Source organism: Genypterus blacodes, unplaced genomic scaffold, assembly GCF_046128005.1.
Source record: "Genypterus blacodes isolate CSIRO-AG114 ecotype Tasmania unplaced genomic scaffold, CSIRO-AGI_Gbla_v1 ptg000129l_1, whole genome shotgun sequence".
Lineage (NCBI taxonomy): Eukaryota > Metazoa > Chordata > Actinopteri > Ophidiiformes > Ophidiidae > Genypterus > Genypterus blacodes.
This window is the reverse complement of record NW_027466931.1, coordinates 93,321-110,000: the sequence shown is the minus strand read 5'-3', so window position 1 is coordinate 110,000 and position 16,680 is coordinate 93,321. Positions and strand designations below refer to the sequence as shown.

General features: G+C 44.3%; 2 protein-coding genes across 4 annotated transcripts in view; both read left to right on the top strand.

Moving 5' to 3' along the window:
* LOC143010701 (kinesin-like protein KIF1C) overlaps nt 1-9,831 on the top strand; it is a 17,416-nt gene extending 7,585 nt beyond the window's left edge. For both annotated transcript variants that reach the window (XM_076163190.1, XM_076163191.1), the window contains exons 13-29: nt 116-194; nt 531-679; nt 798-908; nt 1,003-1,130; nt 1,281-1,360; nt 1,441-1,516; nt 1,710-1,789; nt 1,873-1,967; nt 2,558-2,641; nt 3,939-4,119; nt 4,222-4,294; nt 4,403-4,501; nt 4,594-4,755; nt 4,925-5,254; nt 5,574-5,663; nt 5,731-5,944; nt 6,105-9,831. In XM_076163190.1, coding sequence (XP_076019305.1) covers nt 116-194; nt 531-679; nt 798-908; nt 1,003-1,130; nt 1,281-1,360; nt 1,441-1,516; nt 1,710-1,789; nt 1,873-1,967; nt 2,558-2,641; nt 3,939-4,119; nt 4,222-4,294; nt 4,403-4,501; nt 4,594-4,755; nt 4,925-5,254; nt 5,574-5,663; nt 5,731-5,944; nt 6,105-6,952 — 2,879 coding nt within the window. In that variant the 3' untranslated portion in view covers nt 6,953-9,831. The remainder of the gene's footprint in view (nt 1-115; nt 195-530; nt 680-797; nt 909-1,002; nt 1,131-1,280; nt 1,361-1,440; nt 1,517-1,709; nt 1,790-1,872; nt 1,968-2,557; nt 2,642-3,938; nt 4,120-4,221; nt 4,295-4,402; nt 4,502-4,593; nt 4,756-4,924; nt 5,255-5,573; nt 5,664-5,730; nt 5,945-6,104) is intronic.
* Nucleotides 9,832-9,938: 107 nt separating this feature from the next.
* gp1ba (glycoprotein Ib platelet subunit alpha) lies at nt 9,939-14,332 on the top strand. Of its 2 annotated transcripts, none has more exons than XM_076163199.1 (6): nt 9,939-10,398; nt 11,249-11,344; nt 11,453-11,644; nt 11,825-11,920; nt 11,997-12,176; nt 12,508-14,332. In XM_076163199.1, exons 1-6 carry the CDS (start codon nt 10,225-10,227, stop codon nt 13,900-13,902), a joined length of 2,133 nt encoding a protein of 710 aa, XP_076019314.1. In that variant the 5' UTR covers nt 9,939-10,224; the 3' UTR covers nt 13,903-14,332. The 2 variants fall into 2 exon arrangements, with proteins under 2 accessions (XP_076019314.1, XP_076019315.1); XM_076163200.1 differs by having other exon boundaries at nt 13,319-13,572.
* Nucleotides 14,333-16,680: the final 2,348 nt, after the last annotated feature.

Sequence of the window (16,680 nt, the reverse complement as noted above, 5' to 3'; positions counted from 1 at the left end):
TTGTGGCTGGTACATACTTTGACATAATGCAAATCAGCAGGTGCTCTGGCTCTGTCTCTCTAACAGTAAAGCGGTGCTGGTACAAGGTTTCCTCATAACAGTGTTTGTGTTTCAGGAGGAAACTCCCGGACTGCCATGATTGCTGCTCTTAGTCCTGCAGACATCAACTATGAAGAAACACTCAGCACTCTGAGGTCAGTTACAATCTGTTCTTACCCACATGTATGTTTCCGTACTCGTGCTGCACAACACATCAGCAAATCTCTTTAGGAAAAATATGCTGCGTTTTGGAGACACTGACTTCTTCACCAGCAGCCGCGGGGCAGCTGGATGATTACCATACCATCTGTAATTACCCCAATGCATAATACACACAATACAATTCATTACACCAACATAATACTGTGGATCAATGTTAACTAGATTGCAGCTTCTTATATGATCATTTCATTTAAATGCGCAGCCTAATCTGTCTGCAGATCTCCTGTAACATTATAGGATGGATGTAATCTGGTATTATGTGGTTCCAGGTATGCTGACCGAGCCAAACAGATCCGCTGTAACGCCATAATCAATGAGGATCCAAACGCCAAACTGATCAGAGAGCTGAAGACTGAAGTAGATCGACTGAGGAGCCTGCTGTTCTCCCAAGGCCTGCAGGAGCTGCTGGACAACACTGGTATACACACACACTATATAGACATACTGTATGGATGATGTATATTGAATGTAAACATACAGTACACAGCGTCCTCTATCTCTCTCTCTCTCTATCTCTCTCTCTCTCTCACACACAGTTAATAACAACGTCTCTGGTGGAGTTGTAGGTATGTCCTCCTTACCATCTCCATTGCAGTTGGCAATCACAGCCAATGGGATGGAGGCCAACCTTAGCCCCGCCCCTGCAGGTAAGTGTCAGTGGACGTGTTTGCAGACATTCACAAACATTACACTTTTATATTCTTTATTGTATCTGTAAACATATATAACTTTCTCCTCCAGATGCAGAACCCACCCCTGAGGGTGAAGCAGCTGCTGATCATGATCAGATAATGGAGAATGGGGAAGAAGGGGAGGGGCCTGCCACCGCAGAGAACATCAGTAAAGAGGAAGCGGCGGAGATGCTGCTGGTAGGATTAGAGTTTGATAAACAACAAACAGCTTTTAATAAGTGATAATAAAAAAAAAGAATGCTTTTATAAACTGTATTTATGTGTGTGTGTGTGTGTGTGTGTGTGTGTGTGTGTGTGTGTGTGTGTGTGTGTGTGTGCATGTTGTAGGAGACAGAGAAGATCATCGCAGAACTAAATGAGACATGGGAAGAGAAACTACGGAAAACTGAATCTATCCGTCTGGAGAGGTAAAGTGTTTATGGCATTACAACCAGCTGATTATGATGCTAATTAATGATGTTAATGTTGGTCTGTCTGTCTCATCCAGAGAAGCATTGTTAGCAGAAATGGGTGTGTCCATTAAAGAAGATGGAGGAACGCTTGGTGTCTTCTCTCCCAAAGGAGTGAGTTTCCCATCAATTCATTTATTTATTGAGCAGCGTTCTTTCCAAAATGGTTCCACAAAAAATACTCAACAACAAAGTCATTTGTGACAAAGAATTGTGTACTTCATTAAATGTCATCAGATATGCAGATGATGCTCTGCTAACATTTGAGAATGATAATTCCATCATAAACAAACGTGTTTGTGCGCAGACTCCTCACCTGGTGAACCTGAATGAAGACCCTCTGATGTCAGAGTGTCTCCTGTATTACATCAAGGAGGGCTTGACCAGGTTAGGAAGTGATCACTATAATGTGTTACAGCACTCTCACTAACATCTCATTCATTAAAGACTCACCTGTCTGTCTGTGTCAGGGTGGGGCAGCAGGATGTGGACATCAAGCTGTCTGGTCAGTTCATCAAGGAGATTCACTGTGTGTTTGTCAGTGAGACCAATGACCAGGGAGAGGGTGAGACACCTACCTGTCTGTCTATCGGATAATCCAACCCCGTGTCTCTGAATGATTGAGTGTGTGTGTGTGTGTGTGTGTGTGTGCGTTTTTCATGAGTGACTGTGTCTCTCTCTGTCTCTTTCTCTCTGTAAAAGCTGCCAGGAAATCAGTCAGGTATCGTTTCTGTCAGACATTATCAGTTGCCAAAGCAGCATCAGCATTACACCTACACCCATATTTCCTGTGCCCCACCCCCATACTCTCTGCTGTGTGTGTGTGTGTGTATGTTTTTGTCTGTGTGTGTGCTTGCGTGTGTTTAGGTGTGTGTTGTGCTCAAGTAAGATAGATTATTTTGTATGTGTATCATTTATGTTCTTTTCATTTGTCTGACTCTCTCTCTCTCGCTCACTGTCTCTCTCTCTGTACCACCTGTCTCTCTCTACCTGTATTGCCTGTCTGTCTTTCTGACTCTCTCTCGCTCTTGCCACCTGTTGACATCTGCCTCTGCCCTTCTCTCCCTCTCTCTTTGCATGTGCACCAATCTTTCTCTCTTTCTCTGTCACTCTCACTCTCACTCACTCTACCCGTCTCTCTCGCTGTCTCTGTAGTTTTTGTCACTTTGGAGCCGTTGGTCGGAGCAGAGACGTACGTTAATGGGAAGCAGATCACTGAAGCGGTCATCCTCAAACAAGGTACAACACTGTGTGTGTGTGTGTGTGTGTGGTTTATGTTTTATGGTTTATGTCACAGGGGTGTCAAACTCAAATACACAGTGAGCCAAAAAAAACTGGGACCTAGTTGCAGGCCAGACTTAGATTGTGCATGTTTTCCCTTCTCTCCAGATATCTGATGATCAACTTTTTCATATGGAAACATACTTAAGTTTAGCTTAAACATTAAGTCTGGAACACAGCTTAATATTGTAAGTAGGCTCTTATTTTATCTTAATGCCCTTTATTGCTTTGCACGATCCACTTTGCTGCTGTAAACATGTGAATTTCCCCAATGTGGGACGAATAAAGGATTATCTTATCTTATCTCTTATCTTAAAGACATGAGAAATGGATTTTCAAATAAGAGATACATCAGTGGAATTTGTGTCTTATTTTTATTTAAATAAATAGAAGAATACTTGTATGCCTCTCTCTATCTGTAACCTTTCAAGTTAATTTTCAATGGGAACCTTTTCTTCATAGAACAACAAAACAACCAAAATAAAATAATAATTTCCTTCAATGAAAATCCAACAATTCAACTATTCACAGTCCATGCCTTGGAGTAGTGAGACAAAAGTGCATAAAGAAAGGCTCAGTTTGCTACACTAGAGAGCATTTGAGCAGCTTGGGGTGGGGGGGAGTCATACTTTGACTTTGAGTGTCACCAGAGTTCAATCAGCTCCATTTGGAGGTTGGTTGCTGTGCGTTCCACGTCAACTGCAAACGGATTACTAAGCAGTTACAGAAACGTACATTTCTGGGCTTCAAAGTCGACAAATCGCCGGGTAAACACGGCGCTGAGTACGTAGAGTTATTCAGCGAACTGTGTACTTGGCAACGCGGAGGTAGAGATCTGCTCCTTCATGGTTTGGCAGAACGGGAAATGGCCCAAGTTTCCTTGCAGCATCCGGGTCTCCCACAGGCAAAACTAAGTTTAAAAAGCCCTCACCTCAGCGTACGTGTCTGTGCTGACACGGCCCCGCCCCTGAAGCTGCAGGTTGAGCACATGGAGATGGCTCGTGATGTCACATAGAACGCACTCGCAGAGCATTCTGGGATGTGTAGTATTAGCGGTGCATGTGCTATATACCGGCAGACCAGCTCTAATAGACATTTGATATTATCTTGCGGGCCAAATATAATTACACTGCAGGCCAGATTGGGCCGCGGGCCTGAGTTTGACACCTATGGTTTATGAGGAGAGATGATTTGAATGGACAACCTTTTTCTGTAACACTCCCCTTCTTTGTCCCTGCCCTCAACCCTTTGGTAGGTAACCGCGTTGTGATGGGGAAGAACCATGTGTTCCGCTTCAACCACCCGGAGCAGGCGAGGCTGGAGAGGGAGCGCAGTGTCACCGCTGAGCAGCAGGGAGAGCCAGAGGACTGGAACTATGCTCAGAGAGAACTGCTGGAGAAACAAGGGATCGACATCAAACTGGAGATGGAGAAAAGGTAAAGAAGACAAAATGAATGAAAAACCGCTTGTATTTATCATTCAACAATACAGTGTTTAAAGTCACTATGATTCCTTTGATTTCTTTGTTTGTATTTCAGACTGCAGGACATGGAGACTCAGTACCGTAAAGAGAAGGAGGAAGCTGATCTGCTGCTGGAGCAGCACAGGCTGGTCAGTTTTTTGTTTATATCTGATGTTAAACAGTAACAGTAACAACACACAGAAACCATGGTAACAAGTGTGTGTGTGTGTGTGTGTGTGTGCGCGCGTGCGCTACAGTATGCTGACAGTGACAGTGGTGATGACTCTGACAAACGCTCCTGTGAGGAGAGCTGGAGGCTGATCTCCTCCCTGAGGGAGAAACTTCCTGCTAATAAGGTACCTGCTTGTCTATCTGACCACCTGTCTGTGTGTCTGATCATTTGTATGCCAGTCTGTCCGTCTGACCACCTGTCTGTCTCTCTCCCCAGGTTCAGTCCATAGTGAAGCGTTGTGGTCTGCCCAGCAGTGGGAAGAGGAGGGAGCCTCTCAGAGTCTACCAAATCCCTCAGAGGAGGAGGATCAGCAAAGACCCAAAGCGGGTCACCATTGAAGACCTGCGAATGCAGGCTGTTAAAGAGATCTGCTACGAGGTCACGCTCACTAACTCACATTTACACCAATATATGGTTTAATATGTACTATTTCATAAGTAAAACTTAAGCACTTGCTAATAGTAGAACTATTAACACAGAAATATTTTATTTTGATAATGAAACCTATCTAAATCTAAACGTAGCCTTTTGCTATCCCCTCCCTCAGGTCGCTCTGGGAGACTTCCGTCACTCCCGTCAGGAGATTGAAGCGCTGTCCATTGTTAAAATGAAGGAACTGTGCCGAATGTATGCAAAGAAAGACTCGAATGAGAGGGAGAGCTGGAGAGCCGTGGCCCAGGATGTCTGCGACACCGTGGGCATTGGGGAGGAGAGGAGTCCTCCTAGTGAGGAAGGAGGAGGAGGAGGAGGAGGAGGAGGAGGTGGTGGTGGAGGAGGTGGAGGTGGAGGAGGTGCTGGGGAGGCAGGAGATGGAAGAGAGAAGGGGAAGGTGTATGACCTGAAGGCTCACATCGATAAGCTGACTGACATCTTAGAGGTTAGTTCATGCTTCTGAGTGATCTGATTGTAATGAACTTATTAGTAATTGTATTTCTGTTAATATTTGTATCAGTCAGTGCATATACATGCAAATCGTGCGCCGCGATTGAACACAAAACTTCGCGCTGCGATCGGCTGGTCTGTCTCGCGGGCTGGACCAAGGCTGGTTCCCCACCTCGGCCTTAAATGCACAAATTGAAGTGAACAGATATAGATATAGATATTACCGATGTAACATGACATGTAAACACATCTTAGTATTACTGTTTTATTATCGTATTGTGTTTGTTCTCATCATGTGATTGTTGTAATTCCAGGAGGTGAAGATACAGAACAACATGAAGGACGAGGAGATTAAAGCGCTGAGAGACAGAATGATAAAGATGGAGAGCATCATACCTGTGCAGGTAAACTCTCTCTCTGTCCTGTTTGATCGTGTCTGTTCATCCTCATCACTCATGCTGTCTCTTTCAGGATGATGAGGACCTAAATGGTGAAGGTGAGGACCAGCAGGACGAGGGCGGGGCCAGCGAAGGTTCTGACTCTCCGTTGGGCAGAGTTCAGCGGCTGATGGATGCGGACCCTTCATTTAGGAGAGGACGCCTCCGCTGGCTGAAACAGGAACAGCAACGAATCCTGAATCTGCAGCAGCAGAACATTACCAAGAAACTACGAGGACAAAACCAAGGTGGACGTAGAGAAATATTCTATTGAGCTCAACATTAACAGCCAGCGAAAGTCACAGTAGCACCTCCTACTGGCCACAATATTCATTACATCAATATACAAACATTTTGTTGCGTTTTACCTGGTAGAGTTGGTAAATATCTCTCTCTCCCTCTCTGCAGGTCTGGCCGCCCCCCTCGTTCCCGTTCACCTCCCCGGCACTGGACGCTTCATTCCTCCTCAGGAGTGCAAGCTCAAGTTCCCCTTTAAGAGTAACCCTGCCCATCGGTTGTCATGGGGACCAGCCAGCTCTGCCCTTGAGGCTCTTGGGCTGGGCGAGGCTGGAGTCGAGGGGGTAGAATATAGGGAGGAGGGAAGTGGAGCTGGAGGAGTGGAGGGTAAAAACTCTCCTTCACCTCCTCCTCCTCAGGGATATGCTCCTGCTCTGCTGCCCCTCCCCTTCCAAGTCCCCCTCCCCTTCCAAGCCCCCCTCCCCTTCCAAGTCCCACCCCCCCGCATGCGCACACCCAGTCCAAACCGAGCCTGGCAACATCGTAACCAGGGCAACCAGGGTTACAACAACTACCACCAGCAGGGTGGCAACCAAAACCAGCAGCACCGCTACAGGCGCAACTCCCTGGACAGCTCGGTCCATGGCAACAGTCGCCATGACAATGACCAGCAATCCAGCGGGGGTGATCACCAAGGGCGACCGAGGCAAAGGAGGGGGCCATCGCCTGGACCTGGAGGTGAGAGACGGGGAGGTGGAAGAGGAGGAGGTGGAGTCAGAGACAGAGAGGCAAACTTCCAGTATAATCACCAGCACCATCAGTACCATCATCATCCCTACTACAACTCCCACAATGCACCATTCCTACCAGGCCCTTACCCCAACTACCACAGTCTGCCGCGCCCTGGAGACGCGCTGCCGGTGCCGCCACAGGGTGGGTGGGGCTTTACCACCCCACCCAGGATGAGACGCCAGTTCAGCGCGCCAGACCTCAAAAACAACAAGGACACGCCCATTTGAACTTCACCTCACTCACAACTTTCTGATTAGCTGGAGGCTTTCACAAAGAGGACATAGCGTGGCTACAAATGCTGTAGTAAGATAGGCTGTGTGTGTGTGTGTGTGTGTGTGTGTTTGTGCGCGTGTGTGCGTGCGTGTGTGGGTGTCTATAATTGGCTGAACGCACAACCAGTAGAGTCACATACAATGCCAACAACATCACACACTTTGTGTCTTCAGTCCTGCTGTGTGTGTGTGTGTGTGTGTGTGAGTGATTTTGAGGTTGTTTGTGCTTTCACATTAGAACGGGTTAGCGGTTGTGTAAACATCACACTATTTTGGGATGAAGCAGAGTTTTTACTGTTTGTCAGGATGTTACAAACGGGATCTATATTGTTTATGGGTTTTATTTTGTTGATTTCTGATCATTTTGGTAATAATTTGATTGGATGTTGACAACATGGTGCCTTAAAGCTGAAGCGTTAGCGTCTGAGCTAGCGACTGTCAGCACAAGTTAGCTGTGTGTTTAAAGGTGCAGTATGCAGATTTTTTACTGGATTGGATACTTGTTTATGTGTGAACAGACTTCAGCATCGGGGCTCTGGTTTAGCTACAGTTAGCACAGGAGGCAAGCCTGTCACACTGACAGGTTAACTGCATTAGCCTTGCTTAGCCTAACTTGACTGCAGAGCTGCATTCATATCACATAGGAGATTTCTTTTACACTCCGATTAACTTGATTATGCCAAGATACAGTTTACAATTGAATGTTTCTTCTTTCTCTATGTAGGGCAAACCTGCCTCTGTAGAACAACATGGTTTCTTAAAATGAACAATGAAGCGTTAATGTCCCATTTTAACACCTGAAAGACCTTTTAGATAGAAAATGAACTGTTCAACACTGATTTTCATCTTCAAAAGATTTAATCTAAAAATAAAGGAAGGTTGAGTATTAACACACAAAATTTTGTAAGCATAAATTAATGAATTATTTTACCCACTGGAAGCTCATAGTTCTGTCGTCTCCAGTGTGACATGAATGCATCACTGAGCGCTACGAGCCAAAGAAAGCTATTCTGCAGCTCCTTCTAGAGGACAGACAGAAACTGCTGTTAACTCAGAGGACAGGAAGTGTCAGAGTGGAGCTTTGGGGAAAAGATTTGTGATCTTTGTGACGGTTTCTGTGTATATTTGAAGTGTTTACTTAGTTTGTTTTGTTTTGTTTTGATGAAGCTGAAGCTGCAGATGATTCTTTAAGTGGTTGTGATGCATGACATTTGTTTGGCAATCATGGAAATGGAGTATGTGATGTCTTGATCAATAGATGTGAAAATGGCAAAAAGAAGTCGCTGTCACTTTGACGTGTGTGAGATTTAGAAAAAAGGATGCAGAATTAAGCGCGACGTAAGTTGGAGAAATGTAAGCAATGGACTCTGGGAAATGTAGTGAGAAGAGAGATGGAAAATGAGATATTTGAGCTTTGATTTATGATACAAAGACACTAAAGAAATGAAGGGTGGATAAGTGAAGTGTTAAGACGAGGGAAACATAATGTTAAGAAAAGGAATCGAGATATCCAGGATCGCTGCTGCTTTCAGGAGGTGTCAGAAAATTGAAAATTCTCTGTTTTACACATTTACTGTGTTAATATGCAACGTACTCAGTGAGATATAGGCAAAGAAAAAGATGTATACACGGTTCTCTGAGTATACGTGATGTGTTGCGTTGCATCATGGACGCGTGACAATTGACATCTTTGAACGCGAAGCAATCCGTTGGAATACAATGTTTCAGTTCTGTTCACTGTACTCGTGTCGCATAGGAAACTGTAATTTACAACCTCTGACTGCGATCGGAGCTTTGTGATCCTGGATTTGAATATTTTGTTACTGAGGAATTCTCTTTGGAAGTGTTTCTTTGCACTCTGTGATGTTTAAGGCTTTTTCCGGAAAAAGCAGAACCGACCAATGGTAGCGCTCCCTCTTGCCACACGCCCAGGGAGTCGCCATGACCATGATGACAGAAACACAGGAAGTGATTGTAGTTGACCAGCAGAGGAGTGTAATGTTAACAAAAAATGTTCTGCCCTCTTTGGAATCAACCAATCACAAGACAATCTTGATCATCCACTGCCACCGCTGGGGTTGATGGGAAAATACTTTTGTTTTGTTTTGTTTCTGGATTTTTAAAAATGTCCTGCTTTGGCCTTTTATTGTTTGTTTTCCATTGTATTCATCTGGTTCCTGTTTGAGTATTGTAACTCCCTCCACCTACTCGTTCTATCTTTGCTTGGTGACTATTAAGTCATGGTTATTATTTTAATTATTATGAGAAACATGTTATTAATATCCAGCCCTCCCCCTCCTCTTCTTGATGCTGCTAAAGGAGCTTCATTTGCCCTCATGCAACTCTGTGTGTGTGTGTGTGTGTGTGTGTGTTTGAGAGAGCGAGAGAGAGACAATGATTTAATTAATAGCTATAATCTAAAGTTTGTTTCACATTTTATTTGGATTTGTTGTATTTTTCTTTGTTGTTGTGGTTTTGAAGGTTTTTGTCGGGGCTTGTGGAGCCACTTTCATGGCAACCAGATTCTGTAGAATTCCAGGACCACCAGTTGACACTCTACATACTGTCCCCCGCCCAACCTTTAATAAATCACTGCTCCAATCACAATGGACAATGCCACAGGATGAGGTCAGGACTGATAACATATGGTGAAAAGGACACAACGTCGTGGCGAAGTCCTCCTCTGATGGGCTCCCAGCTTGCAGTGGCCTGCCTGGTAGTCACGCCTCTTCTGGTTTTTCTGTCTGTTTTTGTTGTTTTATCAGGAACCAATCTCAGGCTCTACCTGGAGACAACATGACGGAAATAAACTGTCAATAAAAACACTAAAAATCGCTCGGCACCTTCTTCACACACAGACCATGTGGCTAACTAAATATTGTGTTGCTGAGTGAAAGAATGAGGTCAGTATAACGACATTTATGCAGGGTGAGTCCAAAGCCAGTGACCTGTAATTGACTCAAGATAAACTCGCAGAAATGACTGCACTATGACGTTCAGGCAGAGAGGCAAAGTGGTGACTTTGTGTTTTGTGAAATTAAAAATGTAACAGGACAACAGCTGCTGAGAGACAGTTCCATATCAGAGCCCTGTCACGCTTCCTGTTCCTGCACCTGTCAATCAAACGACAGACATGCAGCCTCTGTCCCCGCCCATTCCCCTTTGGTACTTTGTCTTCTGTCCAAACTGGACAGAGATGCATAGACGAGACCAAAGGCTCCATCAAGATGCAGTCTGTCCTCCTCCACCTCCTCTACTTCCTCATCCTCCTGTCTCACATTGCCAAAGTCTTAGCAATTCGTCGTTGCCACAGTGACAGGGACAAGGACCACCGACCCAGGGAGAACTGCACAGCGGCTGCCTTCAGTGACGTTGAGCCAGGATTTCAACTTACGACCGAGGTAATACCACTGATGGCACATGGCATCTAATAAGGTCACATAATTCCACCAGCTGCAGGGGTGACATCCTCAAAAACTCATAACTTAATCATCAGGTACAAAGAATGCATATAAAATAAATAGAATTAACATATGGAACTCCTCACTTCAAATTACATAGAACTGGACGGCACTCAGGCCAAAACTCATAACTTATTCATCAGGTACAAAAACGCATATAAAATAAATAGTATTAACATATGGAACTCCTCACTTCAAATTACATAGAACTGGACGGCACTCAGGCCAATTGCTAAGTGGTCCTGTAATTATGCCGACCTCCGAATGCTGAAAGTTAACCCTAACCCTTATGATTCTACCACAACCAGTTCTAAAATGAATGACAAATGTAGACTTTTGCTGTTATAGCACCACCATCTTGTCGATTAATGGCAGAAACTGTAGTTTGGTAGATGGATGTGGCCTATATGGCTGGTTGCTGATGGATTGACTCTGACTTACAATTGAAACATCTTTTTGACAAAGATCTGTTGTTATCACACAGAACCAAACAATAACAAGAAAGAAGCCAAAAGTAATTGACCAACCACATCCTTGTTTCAGAATACAGGTGGGGAAAACCATAACACCAGATTGGTAAATTAGCAGTAACGTGTTTATGCGGACAGCACTTCAATTAAGCCTAGTCACAGCTGAACTCCACTCGGTTTGGAAGTACCCAAGTAACAGGAAGTCACAGGCGACGCTGAAGCGTTGTCCTGGTTCAGACTGATAAGAGGATGACAGGAAACATTGATGGTCAGAATGTTCTAAATTACTTCTCTCTCGCGCTCTCTCTCTCTCTCTCCAGGTTCTTCTGTTTCCAAATAACCTCTTCTCCATTCTGTCCTGGTCATCCTTCCAGGATTTTGCAGAGATCTATGAGATCGACCTCACCAATAACATGGTTTACTAAATAGATTTTGGAATCTCTCAAAGACAATAACAATTCAATCATCATTGTATTATTTTCACTCCGTAAGAGTTAAAGTTTCTCCCTCCTCTCTCTCCTCAGATTCCACATGTTCCCCCCAGCGCTGCTCCAGTCCTGCCCAGCCTCAGAGTTCTGCGGTTGGGGTCAAATCGTCTGACATCCCTTCCCGATGTTTCATTTTCCGCCTGTCCCGGTTTGACTGAACTTTACCTGGACAACAATGCCATCGACTCCCTGAGCGACCACACCTTCTCCGGACTCAGTCAGCTAAAGGTGAGAGTCACATGGTAGAAAGCAAGGAGGTGCGTTACGATGGTAGGAGCCAGGGGAAGGGCATTAGGCTGCATGTAAGGATGTTAGGTTGCATGTAAGGATGTTTGGATCCATGTTATGTTGCTCACTGAATCCGTAGCAGCTCATTAGTTTCTTCTGATTGGCCGTTGTGCCCTCTAGATCCTGGACCTTTCGTCCAATCGTATTGGAGTGCTTCCCCTTTGCATGCTCCACCCGCTTCCTGCCATAGAGACACTGTACCTGGAGAACAACAAGGTGAGAACAAGCACAAATACACACACGTGCACACACACACACACACAGTGGCTCATCTCTTCTCTTTTCATCTCAGATCACAGTGCTGCCAGATGATTGGTTCATCAAGAAGGAGGAAGTGCCATACCTCTACCTCTCAGCCAATCCCTGGGCCTGCTCCTGTTCCCTCAGTTACCTGCACCGTTTCCTTAACAAATATGACTACAACATCTATGTCCGAGATGGGCCGATCATCGAGAGCAACGGAGAGAGTGTGGTGAGTTCAGCAAGCAAAAATAGAAAAAAACAAATTCATTTTAAAATATAGCTTGTTAATGTGCTAATGTGGACATGTCATTGAGCAAGGTGATGTAACATTCCAGATTTTAGCACTGTCTGGTTACCCCAATGTTTGTCTCTACAATCCTCTGTCCTCGTCCCTTCATTCATTCACGTTAGCTAGCTAACAAGGATTAACACTTATCGGCTAGCTTGCTAATTTTAGCTTTTTCCAATGTTTTTGTCTGAAACCAACACTGCTATCTTTGCTGTGCCTGTAAGCGTGGCTCTTAACAGTGTACTTCCTATTGGCTGCAATGTTTTCTTAGACGTGTGACTCCCCCGATTGGCTGAAAGGAAATGCTGTAGTCAAACTGGAGGAGTCGGTTCTTTGTACACCTTCATGGATCTCCATACCAAATCTTGTTGGACACACAACTGAGCCTCCGAGACCTCCACCTCTTCTTACTATATTTCCTACTACTACTTCTCCTCCTACTACTTCTCCTACTACTACTTCTCCGACTACTACTTCTCCTACTACTACTTCTCCGACTACTACTTCTCCTACTACTACATCTCTTGCTACTACTTCTCAAGCTCAAACTACTTCACGTGTGGCTTTTACTACACCAGCCCAGTTAGAACACACTGAGGAACACCGTGTAGTGACACTGTCCTGGTACCACACCTTTACCAGAGTCATTGAATGGTCACATCACTCAGGGTCAGAGGTCATTGGTGATGGGTTACAAACCTTGGTGATGTCAACCAATCAGGTTCTTCCTGCTAAAACTACTACCAGTGCTACCACCACTACACCAAAACCTGCTGGGATAACCAGCCCTGCTACAACCACCATTGTGGTTACCCCGATGCCAATCCCGTCGCCTATAACTTTTGACCCCACTGGCGGTGAGCATTATGGTAGGATTTTAATTGGGGGAGTGGGGGTGTTCTGTTTTTGGCTGTTTACGGGATGTGTGTTACTGTTCATGGCGTCAGGAGCGTGCACAGCATTGATGCTGGCAGGTCTGGTGTACTGGTACAGGAGGGCATACCGACCAATCAGAGGAAAGCTTGCTGGGAGGAGGAGAGGGGGAGGAGGGGTGAAGCTGTTAATGTCCAACATGCAAGCAGGGGAGGAGCAGCGCCTGGTGGGAGGAGGACCAGATGGAGTGATGGCACTCTATCGCACCGTTCTGTTCGTCTCTAGAGAGGAAAAAGAGGAGGAGAAGCAGAGAGACGTAGAAACAGGAAGAGGAGGAGAGGGGGGACGAGCCTTCATCAATCTGGAGCAAGAAAGAGATGTAAGAGACACAAGAGGAGGTGGAGAGACGGAGGAGAGGGGGTTGTACAGGAAGACTTTATACCGAGTGTTCAGCAGAGAGGAGGCGCTAGAGGGATGGAGAGATGTGATGGAGGAGGGCCAGGTCATATCAGAGGAGGGAGGCCTGGATGGAGAGAGGAGGAGAGGAAAAGGTGACGGAGGAGTTTCTAGGAAGCGCTACAGTGTCATTCTGAGGGAGGAGATAGAGGAGGTTGGGCAAGGAAGGGAGGAGCAGAACTGGGTGGTGGGGGGCTGGGAGGTGACCAGAGGAGGGGGTGGGGCAGGAAACATAGGGGAAGGGCCAAGGAGCAGTTTGGGGGAGTGGCTTGCTCACTATTTACCCAGCATACCCTGGGGATTGACTACTCCATCAGAGGATGAGGCCACTCAGTGATATGCCAATCAGATGAGGGGGAGGAAAAGGTCCCAACTGCACACCATTCACTTTATAATTTACTGCACAGCATGTTTGCCTTTGTTAATATCAGTCAGGAGGGACGGGGAGGAGGGGTTAATGCTTATGCTTAGCATGTTTGACCGTCACGGACAAGCACAATAAGAGTTTTTGTTTTCATTCTTGTAAAAACTTTCATTGAGAAGTCAATTTGTTTGTGTTTTTAAATGTTTAACCTTTACTGAGGAATTTTTTGCTTTAGCTATTTCATATTTATTTGGGGTGCTTTTATTTGTTGACAGTACAATTTGTGACCGTCAGAGGTTTTTTGAAAAGTATTATTTGCCTGTGAAAACAATTCTGTGCCAAATAATTGAAAAATAAATCTGTGTATTTTCTGTGGCATCGGAAGATACATCAAGTTTCAGTACTTTTCTTTGAGTGGTAACAATCCTTTAATTGTATGGAATTCCTTCATACGCTTCTGAGATTCATGTCATTCATTCATGTCAGTGAAATAATTAAAATCATTCAATCTTGTCCCCCAATTTATATCAAACTTAACAACTCTAACATCAACTCTTACAGAGGCCACTACACTCTGTGGAGCGTGAGCCATAATGTTTTCATTATTTTCATCATTTGTTTTATATACAGTATATTCAGTATGTATGGTTTGCAGCATACAGGGAACGACACTGAGCAGTGATTGAGGTCAGCCAGCAGGGGGCGGCAGCATATCGGAGGAGATTCAGTGTGTCCTCTGCAGGTTAAGGATGAGTTAAGCAGAGACCGAAGAGCTACATACAGCTCGACAAAGAGACTGTGGAGTTTTTCCTCGTCTGCCGTAGAGAGTTTTGGGCGAGGGCGGGAATTTTCCTGATGTTGTGGGCCTATGTGATATTGGGCTATAGAAATAGCCCTGACCGAAGACCTGACTTGAGACCGTGGCCTGTTAAAAATAAACAGGAAGAGAGAAAAGCTGATTGATTTCCTGTGAAACCCACTGAGAGGCACATCGTGTCAACCGCGACCTTTGTAACATTTAGGAGAAAAACAGACTTGAATACAGATAAAAATGTAAACATATTGTCACTGGTGTTTCATTTCAGGTGATCAGGTCGGTTTGATCGTTTGTATTCAGGTGGTAAATAAATGAGGCCACAAAGAAGCAGTGGCAGGATGTAAACTTTGGAATCTTGGACTTTGCCAATTCTAGAGGAGTGCCTGAATGCACCATGAGTGTTTCGGTCTCAGGGATTTGTTAGGGTGCAGCCTCTGGATTGAGGAACAAGCTGAGCATTTAGATCAAATCAAAATCAATCTGATGATCAAAGTGTGAACACATTGATGGCATATTGCTCATCGTCTTTTTGCTCCCTGGTTTCTTCTAAATGCTCCCTGCTGTGCTGGTTTTGAGCACGAATAATGTTGGCAGAACGCCAGTTGGCACCATTATCGAGCACGAAGTCATAAACAACTGCCTGAACAAAATGGAGGACGGTTGTTAGCCAATGTCTATGCAAAGTCACACATTGATAGTAAAACGAAACTTAAGCTGCTTGAGGGTGTGTGACTGTCTGCAGTCTGAGATCCTTATAACATCTTCACTCTCATTTCTAACCTAAAACAAAAAAATGGTTTCTGATCCATGTTGTTGCTCTTATTAATTATCGATTATTGTTTGAGGCATCTCAGATTTGACCTTATTTGAAACTTGGGATCTCCACGCTAAAAACCCGAGACAGAGTCACATTTATATGATCATGTGTCACAAACTTGTGGTATGATTCTGCTGAAGCTTTCTGTTCTGTTTTTGATGCCACACTTCCTCTTTGAGTCAAAATGCAGTGTTGGGTGTGTGTTGTTTTGTTCCGACTCAAAAAGAGTGTGTGTTACCACTTTGCTTCTCTCAGTCTGACGTGTTCATTCAAATGTCGGTTTGGAGGCGTCATTACATCGTGACAAATTTCCTAAGTAATGAAAGCACCTTGGTATCACTAAGTTTGCACGGACTGCCCCCAATGTTCCTAAGGAACACTGGAACTTTCACAATTGGTCACATTAACGTTTCATTGTGAATTTCAATGATGTAAAGTAGAAATACAAAATAGAATTTGCTCTTTAATGAAGTATTCATATTAAGATGTTAATATTTAACTTCACTACATATCTGAAATATAATGTGTACTTTAACGCCACTACTTTTGTCAAATCTATGGGAGTATTTGGGTCGCTGCTGAAAATAAATTGAATCGAATCGAATAAATGTCACAGTGCCACGGAAATTTCAGTACTTAAGTTACTATCCAACTAATACTTTTGTGAGCTAAATTTAAAAAAAAATGAGCAGCTGAGTGACTTTGACTCGTCAGTTTTTCTAATGGGTGACTTGTACTTGTCCTTTTGTCTTAAGTACAAACAGAAACTATGCTTATTTGCTCCAAACTCTGATATCTGTTATCAGGTGTTAAAGTCCATGAACAGAAATAAACACTAAGCTGTGGAGGGCGTGGGTGTGCATGTGTGTGCACGCAAGCAACCGATCGAGCTGGTTTTGCATTGCGTGTCAGATAAGTGCTGCTAGCCACACCATCCACACCGGCGGCAATCTCGTGATAGAAGGTGAAGCTCAAGATGATACACTCAACTTAAATGCATAAAGTTCTTTATTTTTTTACCTTTACCCTTCATTTTATCAAACAAACAATAAACACACTAGTTATATAAAAATATTTTGATTTGAAAAATCATGAAAAAAAGATTTTATGATTACAA

Bases quoted from the DNA above. Each gene is read 5' to 3' on its own strand.
- gp1ba (XM_076163199.1), top strand. From the start codon at position 10,225: ATGCAGTCTGTCCTCCTCCACCTCCTCTACTTCCTCATCCTCCTGTCT. The intron at 10,399-11,248 runs GTAATACCACTG...CTCTCTCTCCAG, and splicing joins GATTTCAACTTACGACCGAG to GTTCTTCTGTTTCCAAATAA. The intron at 11,921-11,996 runs GTGAGAACAAGC...TTTTCATCTCAG, and splicing joins TGTACCTGGAGAACAACAAG to ATCACAGTGCTGCCAGATGA.